The sequence below is a fragment of the Diadema setosum genome, chromosome 20 (assembly GCF_964275005.1).
Source record: "Diadema setosum chromosome 20, eeDiaSeto1, whole genome shotgun sequence".
Classification (NCBI taxonomy): domain Eukaryota; kingdom Metazoa; phylum Echinodermata; class Echinoidea; order Diadematoida; family Diadematidae; genus Diadema; species Diadema setosum.
Genome location: NC_092704.1, coordinates 24,031,852 through 24,047,077, shown reverse-complemented (window position 1 = coordinate 24,047,077; position 15,226 = coordinate 24,031,852). Strand labels below are relative to the sequence as shown.

At 40.0% G+C, this 15,226-nt stretch overlaps 1 protein-coding gene across 2 annotated transcripts in view; it reads left to right on the top strand.

The window, feature by feature from the left end:
* LOC140243820 (uncharacterized) overlaps positions 1 to 15,226 on the top strand; it is a 61,429-nt gene that overhangs the window by 35,530 nt on the left and 10,673 nt on the right. For both annotated transcript variants that reach the window (XM_072323486.1, XM_072323487.1), the window contains exon 4: positions 798 to 1,661. In XM_072323486.1, the coding sequence (XP_072179587.1) occupies positions 798 to 1,661 (864 nt within the window). The remainder of the gene's footprint in view (positions 1 to 797; positions 1,662 to 15,226) is intronic.

Genomic DNA, 15,226 nt, shown 5'->3' with positions numbered 1-15,226 from the left:
CTTTTCACTTTGTGTACTGCTTGGCATTCTATCCCCATGAGAAATGATTATCTGCAGAATACTGGTTCTGTTCCTGGAACCATATCAAAGTGCATTATATATACCCTACATGTATCCACCACTTGATAGTTTATATAACAGAGAGCTCTGTATATCACATTCCAGCGAAACACATGATATGTATCTGCTGCACAACCCAGATATGCACAAGGAATACCCCTGACTTCTTTTACACATGAAAGTTATGAAGAAAGTGAAAAAAGTGACTCTGATAGACCTGACCCTTTCTAATCAAATTATTTCAGTCTTTGTGCCAAAATTGTTCTCTTCTCCACCAAAAACAGTATGTTACCATGTGAAGGAAGTTAAAAATGCATAGAATTCTTTCTCTGCATTACAAGAATTTTGATATATTAGGATGGCAGTTGTTGTGAAGGGATAGTGTAGGTGTCACTGTTCTGTAATTGTCACTGTGTGAATTGAACATACATGTACTTTATACATCCAATGTATTCCTCAAAGAAAAAAAAAGACAAACAAAACTGCATGTCTGTTTAGAGTTTCACAAATTTTGAAAGAAAATCTAAGGAAACATGTTCAGCCGTGAAATGACTTCAGTGAGTTCCCGAAGAATATCCCGATATTCTCTTGACAAGAGGAAAACATTAATGTGCAGCTGAAATAAAGGAAAAAGTCGCATTAGCCAGTTTGTTAAACAAGGAGTACCCACATGGGGATTTCTCAATCAAGGTGGTGGTGGTACTATAATCCTTGCTTCCATTATATTCTCTCTGTAGCCACATCAAGTGCACCTTCAGTACCTGCACCCTCGTCAAATCATATCAATCACAGCAGCAGAGGTCCTCCTACTTCACCCAATGTGCCCAGAAGCAACTTAGGTGGTGGCCACAGTAGCAACCCCCCTACACAAGGTTCACGACCTTTACCAAGTCATCCGGGGTCACGACCTGTGCCTGGACCCCCATCACAGAACTCTCACAACTCGCTGGCAAGTAGGCCCAGTAGAGGTAGTAATGGTCACAGTGACCGAGCACCTCCACCTCCGCGACCAGCAAATACCAGACCCAGACCACCGTCACAGAGTTTCCCCCCTCCACCCCCTTCGATAGCCACGTCGAAACCCTCGAACACGAATCTCCCCCCGCCCCCTCCTACAAACACAATCCCTAAAATGACTACCAACAGCAGAGCACCTCCAACCCCAAGGAGAGATGTGGGGAGGGCCTCTGCACCCCCTCCGCCCCCTCCTGGAAGGAGTGATCACAAATTACATAATGGTCCCAGTGCAGGTCCACCGCCACCTCCGCCTAGCAGAGCGCCCCCTGTATCTCGACCGCCCCCACCCCCGCGAGACAGTCCAAGGCCCGGTGGACCCCCTCCACCCCCACCCCAGAGGAATCCTGTGGGGGGCAGACCTTCTTCAGCGGCCCCCTCTGCGCCGCCACCACTGCCCTCGTCATCACGGGCCCCTCCACCTCCGCCACCCAACAGGCAATCAACGGGTGCATCGATAAGCAGTCCCCCGCCCCCTCCCTCCAGGGACAAGCAACGCCCGCCATCAATAGGGGGGCCTCCACCACCGCCACCATCAAGAGCAAGGACTTCACTTCCAGCACCAGGACATATAAATGGAACGGGTGGTGAGTAGATCTTTAAAATTTCCCCAATTTTACAAATTATGGTTGAGACGTCATCTGATGTGGAAGATCATCAATGTCATGATGAATATATAGGTTGCATTTGTGCTTGACAAGTTGGTGTTTGAAGCCCAATTTTGTGCATGTTTGAGCTACTGTATTTAACTTGTTTCATTTCAATATGCTATAGTCATTATGTTTCTCTACACCATTATTTTCTTCTTTCTAGTGAACCCATCATCCAACCAGCCATCTAGTGATCAATCTTTACCATTCTGTCAAGTCTATATTTCTTTTTTCCCCTTCTATCTATACATACTCTCTCCATAATGATGCTATTGCAATAGTGTTTATTCTTGTTTTATTCACTTTTTCTCTCTTTGTTTTTTATGGAGTCCATGCTATTAAAGGCAATCTACACAGTGGTCATTGTCACAGCACTATGCTGAGAGAGTGCGCTGGACTGCAAATACCAGTATGGCTATTTAAACTGACAGCCAACATTAACAAATCTGTGCAAAGCTACCTTGGAATGTGAGAAATCAGCAGACAAATATGTATCAACAGTCACTGAGAAAATATACATGTATAAGAAAAAAAGCTACAAAGCTCTTCTTGTCCTTCAATTACAATGAAAATGATGTGTGTGGAAATACTAGTGCATCTTATTACATTACTGTACATGAAAAATAAATTTTGGAACAAACGCAACTTTGAATCCTTAGTTACACAGACAACACTCACATTTTTTTTTTATTATAAAACATTGTACTGAGAATGTATGTTGTGAACATAAGAGAAGTTACAAACGTAGTTGCTTTCTTGCATTTCATAGATCTGGAAAGGGAACGTTTATTGGTCATTGACATTGTGAAGGTTTGACAGATATAGGAAACTCATAGCAAATGTCTCTACAGTGTATATCATGGTCATTAAAGGCACAATAACATCTGGAACAGACCTTTAAAATTGTTCCCAGACAGACTTTGTCCCCTGCTTATCAATTTTTTGAGGGAATCAAAAGTTGTTCTGTCGTGTGAGCGGTGGCCAGAGATGTCTGTAAAATACCATGCTCATTTGCAGTAGTTAAGGTCTCAAGGAGTATGATCACTTCCTGCATGTGTAGTGACATTTGTTCAGGGGAACCAGAAATCAGGAAACACTGTTAGCTTGGTCATGTGTGGGCGGCTTTATTGTTGTGTATTTTGCTTCTATCTCAACAGAGATTTCCAAATAACCTGTGTGCCATAACTATTTTAGCGAGTCTGATTTTCAGCAAGTCACTTTTTCTTCCTTTTTTTTTTAATCAGGACTTAATACTGACAATTTTGTGAGTGGTTAAATTTGCGATCATGGCCTTCAGTAATTTAAACAGAAAACTGGTCCAGCACTGATTTTTACTGGTCGTGGACCGTCACACCAGTGCCAATAATCTCCATGCATCTTTAGATCCTATGTGCATGATTATGACATGGTATCAACTGGGATCAAATCATATAATGTTGGGTTGACAAACTTTGTATTTTAAGAATGTCTAGCATTCGGGAGAGTGGAAAAACATGGCAACCTTTCCTTTGACATGCTTTGGTGGCTTCATTTTGGGGGTAAGAAAGCCAGGATTTGGACAGGACATCACTTGACTGATTATCTGTAGTGATTGCTTGTTTGTAGTGGTTTTTATGCTTATATTTATGTAACATGATTTTTATATTTGTATAGTTAGATTGTACAGGACCTTGATGTAAAACAGCATTCACTTGCTGATCTTGTTATCCTGTCAAAATATGTTGAAATATGTTGAAATCTTTCAATTTGAAAAGGTGATTTTCACCAAAAATTTAAGATTACAGGGTCTTGTCACCCCAGCACCCCAGCACTCCTAGCAAAGGCATTGATGGCTCTACAAGTCAAATTCCATGACTAACAACAACATCAACAACATCAACAACAACAACAACAACAACAGTATCATCAGCAGCAGCAACAACAACAACAACTGCATGTTGAATTATGACCTTGAAGAATTTTCAGAGTATGTGACTACAACTTTTTGACCATTGGACTGTAGATTATTTATTCTGTACTAGCTGCTGTACAAATGAGAGTGTTACTTCATGAAGAATGTTCTTCCACACAAAAAAAAAAGAAAAAAGAAAAAGGAAATGTATGACTCATTTCCGAGTTTTGATCCGTCAGAGTGCCTCTCTTGAGTACAAATTCTGAATATTGCACACAGACATGTGATGCAAACCACACATACTAAACTGACACAGCATTGAAATCGACTAGATAGACTTGTACCCTATAAAGCGCATACTTTCATGTGTGTGCTTGCACACGCTGCAAAAATGGGCCCAGGAGCACGCACATCCTCCGTCAGAGATCTCTGTTGCTACCGGCAACCACAAGCAAAGCAGAGGCCTTCTGCGGAAGTGACAGTAGGAGTGGCGTCTGACCAGCCCTCTATTTTTGGAGGAGTCGCCCTTAACTCAGGACTTAGCCTCCTTCCTACCAGACAGTTAGAGAGGAAAGAATTAATAAGAGCTGAGAATACGTAGAGAGATTGGCAATGGGGGGGGGGGGGGGGGGGAAGGGGTAAAAGAGGACTTTGACGCAAGAGTGTGTCTAGTCTGTCCCAAAGAGCACTAGGAGACACTCTCCACTGTATACAATACACAGGCGATAGCTCCAGAAAGTGCACATGGACAATGCATTTAACTCACATTTGATGCAGTAGCTGTGCCCTATATATTCTCTTCACAATACAGCACAGATGAGAATTCATTTATGCATGCATTCGACTTGTACACATTGGAGATGTGTAGGGATATTTAATGTATTTTGTCAACCCTGTATCTACCGTAGCAATTGATTATTTGTATACATAATGTGCCATGTCTGCTGTTATTATTTAAATTGATTTCATTCAGACTTATATGCACTTTTCCTTTTTTCATGTTACACATCCAAAAGACAGTTTGGAGGTGGTATGAACTGACATATCTGAAGAGATTCTGTCGGACCATTATTGTGTTAGTGTGTTTTTATTTTTCTAGTAATTGTGTACATAACCACTATCATTTTTGCAGGAAATTTCAGTATCAATGTATATAAGTGTAACATAATTTGCTGTTTAAGCATCAGAACTTTGGAACACTTGAGCTTTTTTTTTTTTTTTTTAACAAGCACAGAAAACGTAACAAAAAGGTTGACCATTACCCTTGTAAAGCAACAATGCACAATAGCACGTTGCAAAGCCTTTCTCGTAGTCATAAAGAAAAGTACACAATACCTCTGAAGGTTAAGGAAATGACCACCACTAAGGCGACATGTAGTTTCACAACTGTACCAGGATACAAAAGCTTGGTTGTCATTGTTCTTGGGCTGCACGCAGTGTCTGTAGGAAGAAGATATGAAGAGCACTTGTCCATTAGAATGTGATCCACGTCATGATACCTACAGTATGTTGTAGATGCTTTGCTGGAGCTTTGCCAAGCAAAATCTCGGCCTATACTGAATTGCGAACCAGAGAGGCGCTTGTTTTCTTAAGAGTACAGTCTGGACGGCAGGGTAGGCTACGGCGCTAGTTGTATTTTTGTGAAGAAAAACTTGTGCAAGCTTTTAATCTCCCCATGAGACAATCATGTTCTTGTACTTATACTGCATACATTTAGCAAGTCTAATGATTTGGTGAATCGGGACTTCCCAACAATTTTGAGAGTTGATAAATTTGTGATTGTGGAGTACAGGACTGAATGGAGAAATGTATGCTTTCACGTCACGTTCATGTCGGGATCAGAGTTCATATTTTCACTTGTTCCTAAATTTATTAGTGGAAAAATGAGCGAAGAAAATAGGATTCCATCGGGATTCAAACCCGAGACCTCCAGATGCTAGCCTGGTGCTCTACCAACTGAGCTATAGAAAGCCCTAGCACAGTGCTCATTCCAAATTCTCAAATAGCACCCAACTTGTGAAATTCATGAAAATAAAAACCTCACGAAATATTTGATGTATGCAGTATATCATCCCAAATATGACTTGGATAGTGGATTTAAGGCCCTGACATACTTCCATGTTGAGACTTTACAGTCAGTTGTACCCCTATTCCAGAGATTTTTTCTCATCGGTCACTCATTGGAAGCGAAGGTTGTTGCTTCCGGCCACCCACTGAAGTGTATCAGATTGCAGTCCAGACTGATGAATCCGACTTGGTTGGACAAATATCAGGTAAGTGTCAGACATGTTGTGCGTGATCCTCGTCGGACGATCTTGCCTCATACCACAGCGGATCATTGCCTGACTTGTCTGACACTGACCTGATGGTCGACTAACACAAGTCGGATTCATCGGACTGCGGTGTGATACACTTTGGTGCGTAGCCGGAAGTGATAAACCTACGTAGAGAAGATCTCTGTGAAAAAGGGGTTTAAATGTGAACCCTTCTCAGAGTTTCAAAATGCCAGGTTTGCAAAGAAGTAAGGCATCTCAAAAATAATGGTCAGGTCAACAACAGTCAACTATAGCACTGCACTGCATGTGAGACATAACCCCATCATCTGATATTGATACCACCTTGCAATAGAGAATCAACTAATGTGGGCATGCAAGGGCAACATACATAAAGATTGTATGGATGTCACTATGTATGCTTGTGATATGTACAACGGGTAAATCAAATTCATTTGTCGAATCAGCCATCCTGTTTTGACCTGAGCCTTTGGTATAGATTAATATGTGATACTCAAACAACTAGATACTTCAGTGTTATGTGTGTCTGTGTGTTTGTTTGTTTTAAGTGCATCATTAGGCAAATAAAACAAAATTCAGTTGTACCAATTACTTTTTACCCGTTACATTGATAAAATGTACTCAATTGGCTCAGAATGCCATTGCTTAATTATATGCTCAGTTCTTGTCTCATGAATGCCATTTTACTATCCTTGGTAATTACATTCAGTGGTATTCCCTGTTCATTCTGTGGACATGTAAACAAAGTCCAGATACCCCCAGGTACATCCTCACCTGAATACCTACAACAATACGGTCTGTGATTAAGAAATTTCTTCATGTATGACCGCTACCTCCCCCCCCCCCCCCCCCCCCCAAGAGAAGAGACTTATGACTCACTGACTAGGTTCTGTCCATGGGCTTGCAATTGCCATTAAGCTCCAAAATTAATTGAGTGAGGGGAATATGTCATTTCCACTCGGGCACAGACACCCCTTGTAGGAGGCTTTCGTTATGGCCCATAAGACTTCACTCGCACCTGCTATATTGCAGTGGGCAATAGAGGGAGCTAGATTACTTTGAGGAGGGTGGGGAATGCTTTGGGCAGATGTCCCGCCAGTACATTGAGGTGCGCTTGATCGCGGTCCCGAATGTGAATGGCACGTGCCGTCCAGGCCAATTTGCAAGGTGATCTAACTCGGCCGTAATGGATATTGCTGCGGCGGGGAAGGGAGATTGAGCCAGCAGATTAAAATCTGTGGGCAGTGGTGACAAGTATGAGGTGTGATTAAAAAGGAGCGGCTTGCTCATCTGAAGCCCTGTCAAGTTCCATCGAACTTCATGCACACAAGGCACTTGGCAACAGAATGGCATGTGTATCAAAGTCATAATGGAAATACATTGTAATTTGTCCACCTTGAAAGTGAAAGAGTGAAAAAAAAAATATTCTAATATTTTAGAATAAGTTATTTTAGTATTAAAATGCTGCACTTGACTTGCTATTGCAGTGAGATAAGATTTGATATGTAATGAATATCATAACAGTAAGATATCAAATCGTTTTCGTGATTTAATTCTGTTAACCTTTGATCACTACAGAGGGGCTGTACACTGTAATTCACTGTGTTTCTGTTCACACCCCCTTACAGCTGAACAAACATATAGGTGTTGGCTCACATTGCATGGAAAGATACAACAAAGGAAAGATATTCTCTATACATCTCTAATGAATAATATGTACCCAATCTATTTCTTTTATTGTTTAATACTTTCCTTCTTTGTTCCATTGAGTGTCCACTGCATAACCTTCTTTCTTTCTCAATCCCAAAGTACATCATACATAGTAAATCAGCATTTTAGTGCAAATTTTCACCAATCTTCTTCTCTTGTCACCATCTCTGTTCAAAACAATATTTTCTTTATACACATTCTTTGAGGAAGTCCCTAGTTAGTACTTGCATAAGAAGTGCCTTTTCCAGGACAAAAAGACTTGAAGGCATATTTCCTACAGCTTGTCTCGGTGCCATGTTCAGGATGAAAAGGCAACTCACGACACCTTGTGTAGGCCCCTTGTCCAGGACAAGAAGGCAACTTGTCAGAATTGGTCTAGGGCAATTACCCCGGACCCTTCACCTGACCCTAACCCTAATCCTAATCCTGAACCTAATCCTAACCCTAACCCTAACTTTGTGTGTGCCTTGTTAAAGTCAAGACCAGGATATGTTTGCACATTCAAAAGGCACCTGATGGTCGTAAAGAAGGCATCTTGGTGAGTCTCAGCACAACTTCTCGCCACACATTTTAGCTTCCTTAGTTGGGGATAAAGTGACCTCAGAAAGCACTCCGTCTTCTGACCAGGAAATGCAAAGTTTCAATACTAGAATTGTGAAAGTAGACATGACGGAAACTGGTTAGGATATCTTTTCAGAAATACAATTGTGGAATACTGCCTAGAATATTTTCTTAGAAACTGAATAAGGGACGCTCCAGTACTTGATTTTAGAAAGAGGAGGGGAAACCAAACTACTTATGGCTTTCATGTACTCTAAAACCAGAAGTATTTGTGGCATGCAGCTTTTGTGAAGTCGACAGCCTTTTTCAGGCATTCAGGCGTTCAATGTATTGTGTAGACAAAAACTTCTGTAAATCTTGGCTCCTCACGAAATTCATGAAAGTTTCATGCCGCAAAAAAAAAAAAAAAAAAAAAAAATATCTGGTTTAACAGGATACTCTTGGGATTACAGACCATATCTAGTAAGACTTCAAGCCATTCAATTGATAGACTGTATACGGAGAATACATTTGATATAAAAATATTTATAGCTCCAATATCTTACAGTCGTAGCCATCCCCAATCCTTACCAATTTCCATCAAATTTCTTTTAATGAAAATAATGTGTCAAGTGTAACCACAAACTGTGTACAATGAAACTTTCTTCTAAAAATGTGTGGCTTAGAGCTTGCTGTTACAGATAAAAGGGGTAACTTATGCAATAGCTCCCTCGCACCTGTGATCTGCTAGGGCAATAGGTTCATGCAGCAGATGTCCTGGCCTTTAAGTTTCCTGCCTGAAGAGGGCGCTGTGTAAGATACTGTACACAAGTTTGTGGTAGTCCATGGAATTGGCGATATGCATAGGTCTGCATAACATGGATGGAACTTGACTCTTTGCTGTATGGGGATGGTAGATATTTTGACATTTCTTGATAAACAGTATCATTTTCATTAAATGTAATAAGACGAATATTAAAGCGACATTTCTGAATAAGAATTACTTTTTCCATATGAATCAGTCATACAAGTGCTGTCTCATATTTCTCTGATGATAATCGGCTGATGGAGTGCCAAGAATTATATTTAGACTTGTTATTCAATGAAAGACGGCAATCCATGGTTTAATTTGCCATCACATACTACTGAATTTTTGAAGACATGCCTAAAAACTTGAGAGGAGATGGGAAAAGGTATATTACACTTCATGAAATAAAGATGCGAGTGTGAAAAGAAAATTAAGGGAAATCACAGGAATACAACAGAGACACAAATGCACATACACACACACACATACACACACACACACAATTTGTGTACATTTGTATACCAATATTTTACAGATACAAGACCTATATTCATGTATGCAGAATTTTGTTTTCTCTCATTCTACGGCTGTTAAATTAAGGGGTTTATTTTTTTTGGGGGGGGGTAATGAGTGAGAGAGAAGGAATTTATTCCTAATTAGTGTCTTATTGATTTTTTTTTTTTTGCACACATGTTGTCAAGTAATGGTGTGATAGTTGTTTAATGAGGCATGATTTGCGTATCAGGGCTCCCATGCAGACACTAGTGTTGCCACATAATAATTCTCGCCGGCTGGACCAAATGGCGTTGCGGCGCTGCACGACTCCGTATTATATGCAAAACACTGGCTGTCAGCCAGGAAAGAAGAATAGTGACAGCTGGTGTGCGCTTCTTTTGGTCATGTTTTCTGCACTCAACACATGGCTTACACATGGCCCCCTCCCCCAGTTCGCTTCCTGTGAGGTCACCCGCTCTCATTCTCTTTGATTGGGCACACAGACAGGATATTACCGGGGAGCAGGGATTGTTGTTGGGGTAAAGGGGTAAAGGGGGGGGGGGGGGTGAGGGGAGAGATGAGGGCTGCTGGAAAAGTATCACAATTTTGTTCTTTTTGTTTTTTAAACATGCTTGATGTGTGGAGTGTGTGCCATAGTCTTGCTGCATCAGTGGCGAGGGTTTCACCCAGCATGGTGTGTGTGTGTGTGTGTGTATGAAGAGAGTGTTTCCTTATGTCTCACTCGCTGGTATGGGTTGTAAGGTTGTGGGCAGCTTGAAAGGCAGTCCTCACAGGGGATAAAGAAGAGACAGAAATAGACGAAGAATGAGTTACATTTTGACTGGGAAGACGTCTGAGATTCAAGATCGAGCCGACTGAGAAAAAAAAAAAAAAGAGAGAAGAAAGGACGACTAAACTGCGGCAGTCATGAGTGGAAATCGCCGTTGGGGGTTTAACGGGTGCAATGGCTACGTGTACGGCCTGGGTAGCCTGCACTCAACAGGTAGGTGCTGGGAGATTTGTCACCAGTGGGACTTTTTACGGGAATATAATGGTATTGCACATCAGGTATAGAAGAGGCGCAGCCTCTGTTGTTGTGGGGCTTTCTGATTAGTGCATCTTGTAATTTCAAATTGGACATAGAGAGTACAGTCAACCTGGCCTAAGTCGAATCTATTTGGACTGAAGAAATAGCTTCGATGTTGAGAAAATTTGACTTATGAGGGATTAAAATCAGTAGAATATAAAGAGAAGAGGACTTGAAAACACCTTCAACTTTATAGGCGATTATTCGACCTTTGCGAGGTCTACTTGAGCAAGGTTGACTGTATAATTATGTTGATGCATTCAAATGCATGTTGTATTGTAAATATGTCGTTATAATTCAGACAATCAATATCCGGTTTACCAGTGCAAAATAAGCACTACAAAAATTCTACTTGAACTTTTTAAGGTTTGTAAATTTTCAAGTAACGTCAGTCACTTCCGTATGTACTGGTATTAAAGAAAAAGTGGTATATAAGTGGTACTCATTCATCGTGGTCCATGAATAGAAGTTTGTGGTGAATTTTGCGTTTAAAAACTTGAGCAGTCATCTTCCTCAATGAGTCTGCTCAACTTCCTCCAAAATTACATCCAAAGATAGGCACACAGTTATGTCAGACTAGGAATCTTATTTATTGTATGCAGGTGTAGATCTACAAATCATATTTGGTTGTAAAACAGTGCACTGTACAAATGTTGGCCATAACTGAATGGGGGAGGGGGGCTACCAAAATGAGAAGAAAAGATAATTCAATGGGGTACGCAATGAGTCTATTGTTAAAAATACTGAAGCCTCCCCAGGTAGGGCTGAAATCGGCATCACCATAAAAGATGGCAGCTAAACCAAATAGGTTTACAGCTTGTTGCTATCTACATGTACATGTACAGTGTATGAAGATTTATGTAGATTTAAATGGCTTGTGATTGAGGAACCCCCAACTGTACTGTGAAAGCAATATCTGGAAATTTATACATAGAAAAGTGGACAAGCATTTCCAGGCTGTTCAATGCCACCTAATATTTTAGATTTTGCTTTGATTTTGAAATTGTGATGTGTGTGTGTGTGTGTGTTTTTTTTTGTTTGTTGTTGTTGTTTTTTTTTTTGTGCATGTGAATGTGCTGTGAATTTCAATTTTGGCAATCAAACCGTAAAAGACGACAATAACCTGCCAGCTCGGCAACCACGTCTATTGATGGTAGACTGATATGTTGGCACATTTTTTTTTTTTTTTTTTTTTTTGGGGGGGGGGGAAACTTCATCGTACTTGTACACTTGTAGGTTGATTTGGAGTGACTTGCCGCTTTCCTCTTCTATTTGGAGTATCTTGCCTCATGAGGAAATGCTTTTATAAACTGCTAGAGGAAAGAATTGAATCTTCAATAATAATACTTTTACTTTGAGTCATTTCCTCTCTCTCTCTCTCTCTCTCTCTTTGGGGAAACTCTTTATAGAGAAGAAAGTGAAATGAAAATTCATAGCCACAATTCAAGGGGCTTTACTGTAGTTTTTGGGCTTGATGCAGAACTAGTGCTTTAGAAAGAAGCTGTAACAATTCCGGTCTTAATGATTGGTTGTGCAATTCTGCTGCAAACACGTCCACAAGAACATTTGTAGACATCGACGCAAGCTGACACAAAGACATATATATGCAAGAGAAGATGTCAGGATATCTGGAAACAAGAAAAGAAAAGAATGATGGAGTCAAAGCCGTGCAATGGAATAAGGCTGTGTTATTTTGTTGGGCTTTTTTTCCCAGCATTTTTTAGCCATCTGATCTTGTTAACTTGTTGAGGATGGGCTGAGTTTGCTACAACATGTGTTTCCCATTGACACCTGCCAGAGTATACTCGGGACTCGTCCTCAGTGGGTTAATGTAAATATGAATCTTTTCATTCATGTACTGTAGACCGTTACACTAATAGACATTTACACAATCCAACATTTATCCAACGTTATTAAATTGACAGTAGGTGTACAGGAACACATTTTAAATATCATGTCTAACCAAGGAAGTTGTCTTTTCGTTGAGACTTGAGATATGATATAGGACATATCATTTCTTGCACATAAATATATTTCTTCAGTGAATTGTTTTGCCATGGTTATCAACCTCATAACATCACACACTTTGTATGGATGTCAAGTTGATTGCCATTGTGCCTCAAACTTCCTGCCCCTAATTACTGGAGCAGGAGGCTACTGGGCTTAAGTCGACTTAGCCCAGCCGAATACGAGTTTGATTAATCATCGCGCACACCACTACGACTGTCGCCATGCCACTGCAATGCAATGATTTGTGATCCATTCCCGAAAACCTGCTCACACTGTTCCAACTGTTCCTGTTCTTCACACACACACACACAGACTCACACATATGCACACACACACACACCCTCTGCTGACCTGTGACGAATCTCTTTTTGGAAATGTCACAAGTTATTTTGTCTAGGACTATTAAAGTCAAAACCTTCGACGGAGAGTAGTTTCACAATTATTTTTGCATACCGGGTATTAAGCATACAGTGTCGGTGAAAATTTGTGACCTGCTACAACAAAAGGATCCGAAAGTCGGGGGAGGACAATTTTCTGAAAATGGCATGACATTATTCCCTTACTCTTCTACTTTAATTTCGTATATAGCACAACCCATAAAAGTACTCGGTTGCGGAGATATCAATGATTTTATTAGCACATGTCAAGTGGTTGAAGAAATCAGAGTTAAGAGAAAAACGCCTTCAAAGTTTTCCTTCTGACGCTATTATGATCAAGGGGAGGCGAGACAGTTTTCACCGCTTGACAATAGAAGGCATGCTCCGCTAGCGACCTCCTCGATGTTCATTCAAGCTTAGCGCCAGCGGTCTACGCACGACCAATCAGTAATCAGGATGCCACTCACTGACCAATAAGATCACTCCCTCGTTGCTAGGGGCGGAGTCTAGCTGCGGCGCTAAATCCAAACCTGATGACACGTTTCTGTTACGTTGAAAGTCAGAAAATCATGGCCTAGAAAAACGCTGATTTCTTGCCTTTCCTTTAATCATTTAGCTTCAAAATTTCGGCAGATGATAGACAAAACATTAGACTACAAAATTATGCCAAAAACAGAAATCCGATTGTTTTGACCAATTTTGATGATGTGACTTCAAACTCGATTTTCTTGGCTCAGCCGTCAGCGACTTTAGGATCCTTTTGTTGTAGCGGGTCACATTTGATATGATACAAGACAATTCACTTGTCTTTGCCTCGCAGTGTTATGCTACAACACTGTCTGGTCATTTATTAATTACAAACATCAGGTTTTACCTTTGCTCTATTGGCATGGTATTTTACTTTATTAGTATTTTATTATTTATTGTGAGATATGTATCTGCTTCATTTGCAAAAAGGGCTTTTAATACAGACATATAAAGGCCCAAATTCAAGAAGATGGTATAAATTCAAACCATGGTTTTATGCAAATTTTTTCAGCATAAATACAATTGCGTACGCCAACTGCATCCAGTAACAAATGCGCATTGATACGTGCATACCAAAAGCACGCCCATTTCATGCTTATTTTAGACCATGGTCTAAATTTGTACCATGTTCTGGGTTTAAACCATGTTTTAACCACCTTCGTGAATTTGTACCACAGTGTATGTCACTCGTCAACATGTTACCCTCAGAGCATTAAAGTTGAGCGAAAAACAAACAAAAAATATAACAAAACAAACCAATATAAGTTGATTTGACTGAAAAGGTTTATTCTTAAAGACTACAGCAAAATAAAACAAAACAAAACAAAACATGTGAGTTTTGTAATTCACCTTCATCCCCCAAAGACATGAAAGACCAAAAGCAGTTTGAAATTATTAAATTTCCGTTTAATAAGAAGCATGCATGTGATTCCTCATAGCAAGTTTTACCAAAATCTCAAAATGTACAATTAATACATGTTGTATATGTGCAGTATACAAAATGGACGGATAGCAGTTTCTCCGAAATCAATATTTCACTTCATTTTACTAGGCCTATTCAGTGTGATATAATCTGGTAATCCATGCGTTAAAGGTCATATCCTTTGTGTCGTAGTGAACTGTGTAATAGCTCTTTTTGTTTCTTTTTCTCTGTAACACAGAAACGTCAGCCTTTGATTGGTGTGGAGCCATGGCTCAACAATGTCCATATTCGAAATGAAAATTTCTTTTACTGGTAGCCAGTGGAGTGGAAAGCTTCATATAGATGCATTCTTTCCAACCCCACATCTGTTTGCAAATTTTGATAAAGGAGACTGTATCAAATATACTAGCACACAGATTTGCTCCAAGCAAGCTATTTTATCATGCAATCCCATAAATAGTTTCGTCACATTAGCTGGTATCAAATCAAAGGGGAAACTTCCCGTGATATGAATTAGAGTTGCAATTTCTTCCTTCAAAATGATGAGGGACAACAACTTTAATAGGTATTAAAGATTTATGAAGTAAAATTTGTAGACTGACTTTTAAATATGCGGTGTGATGACATTTTGGTTGTAATATCTTGCAAACAAAGATAATCAGAGCTTTCAAGTGTGTTGCTGGCTTGTTTTGGGATTTTTTTTTTTTTTAGCATAATTAAAAAAAAAATATAGGTTTTCCAAAAATGTGAACATTATGCTGAGAGATATTTATGCTTTTTTAGTATTTAAATGTTCCTTGATGGGTTTTTAGTTTCAGTTATTATGATGTTTATTTAATT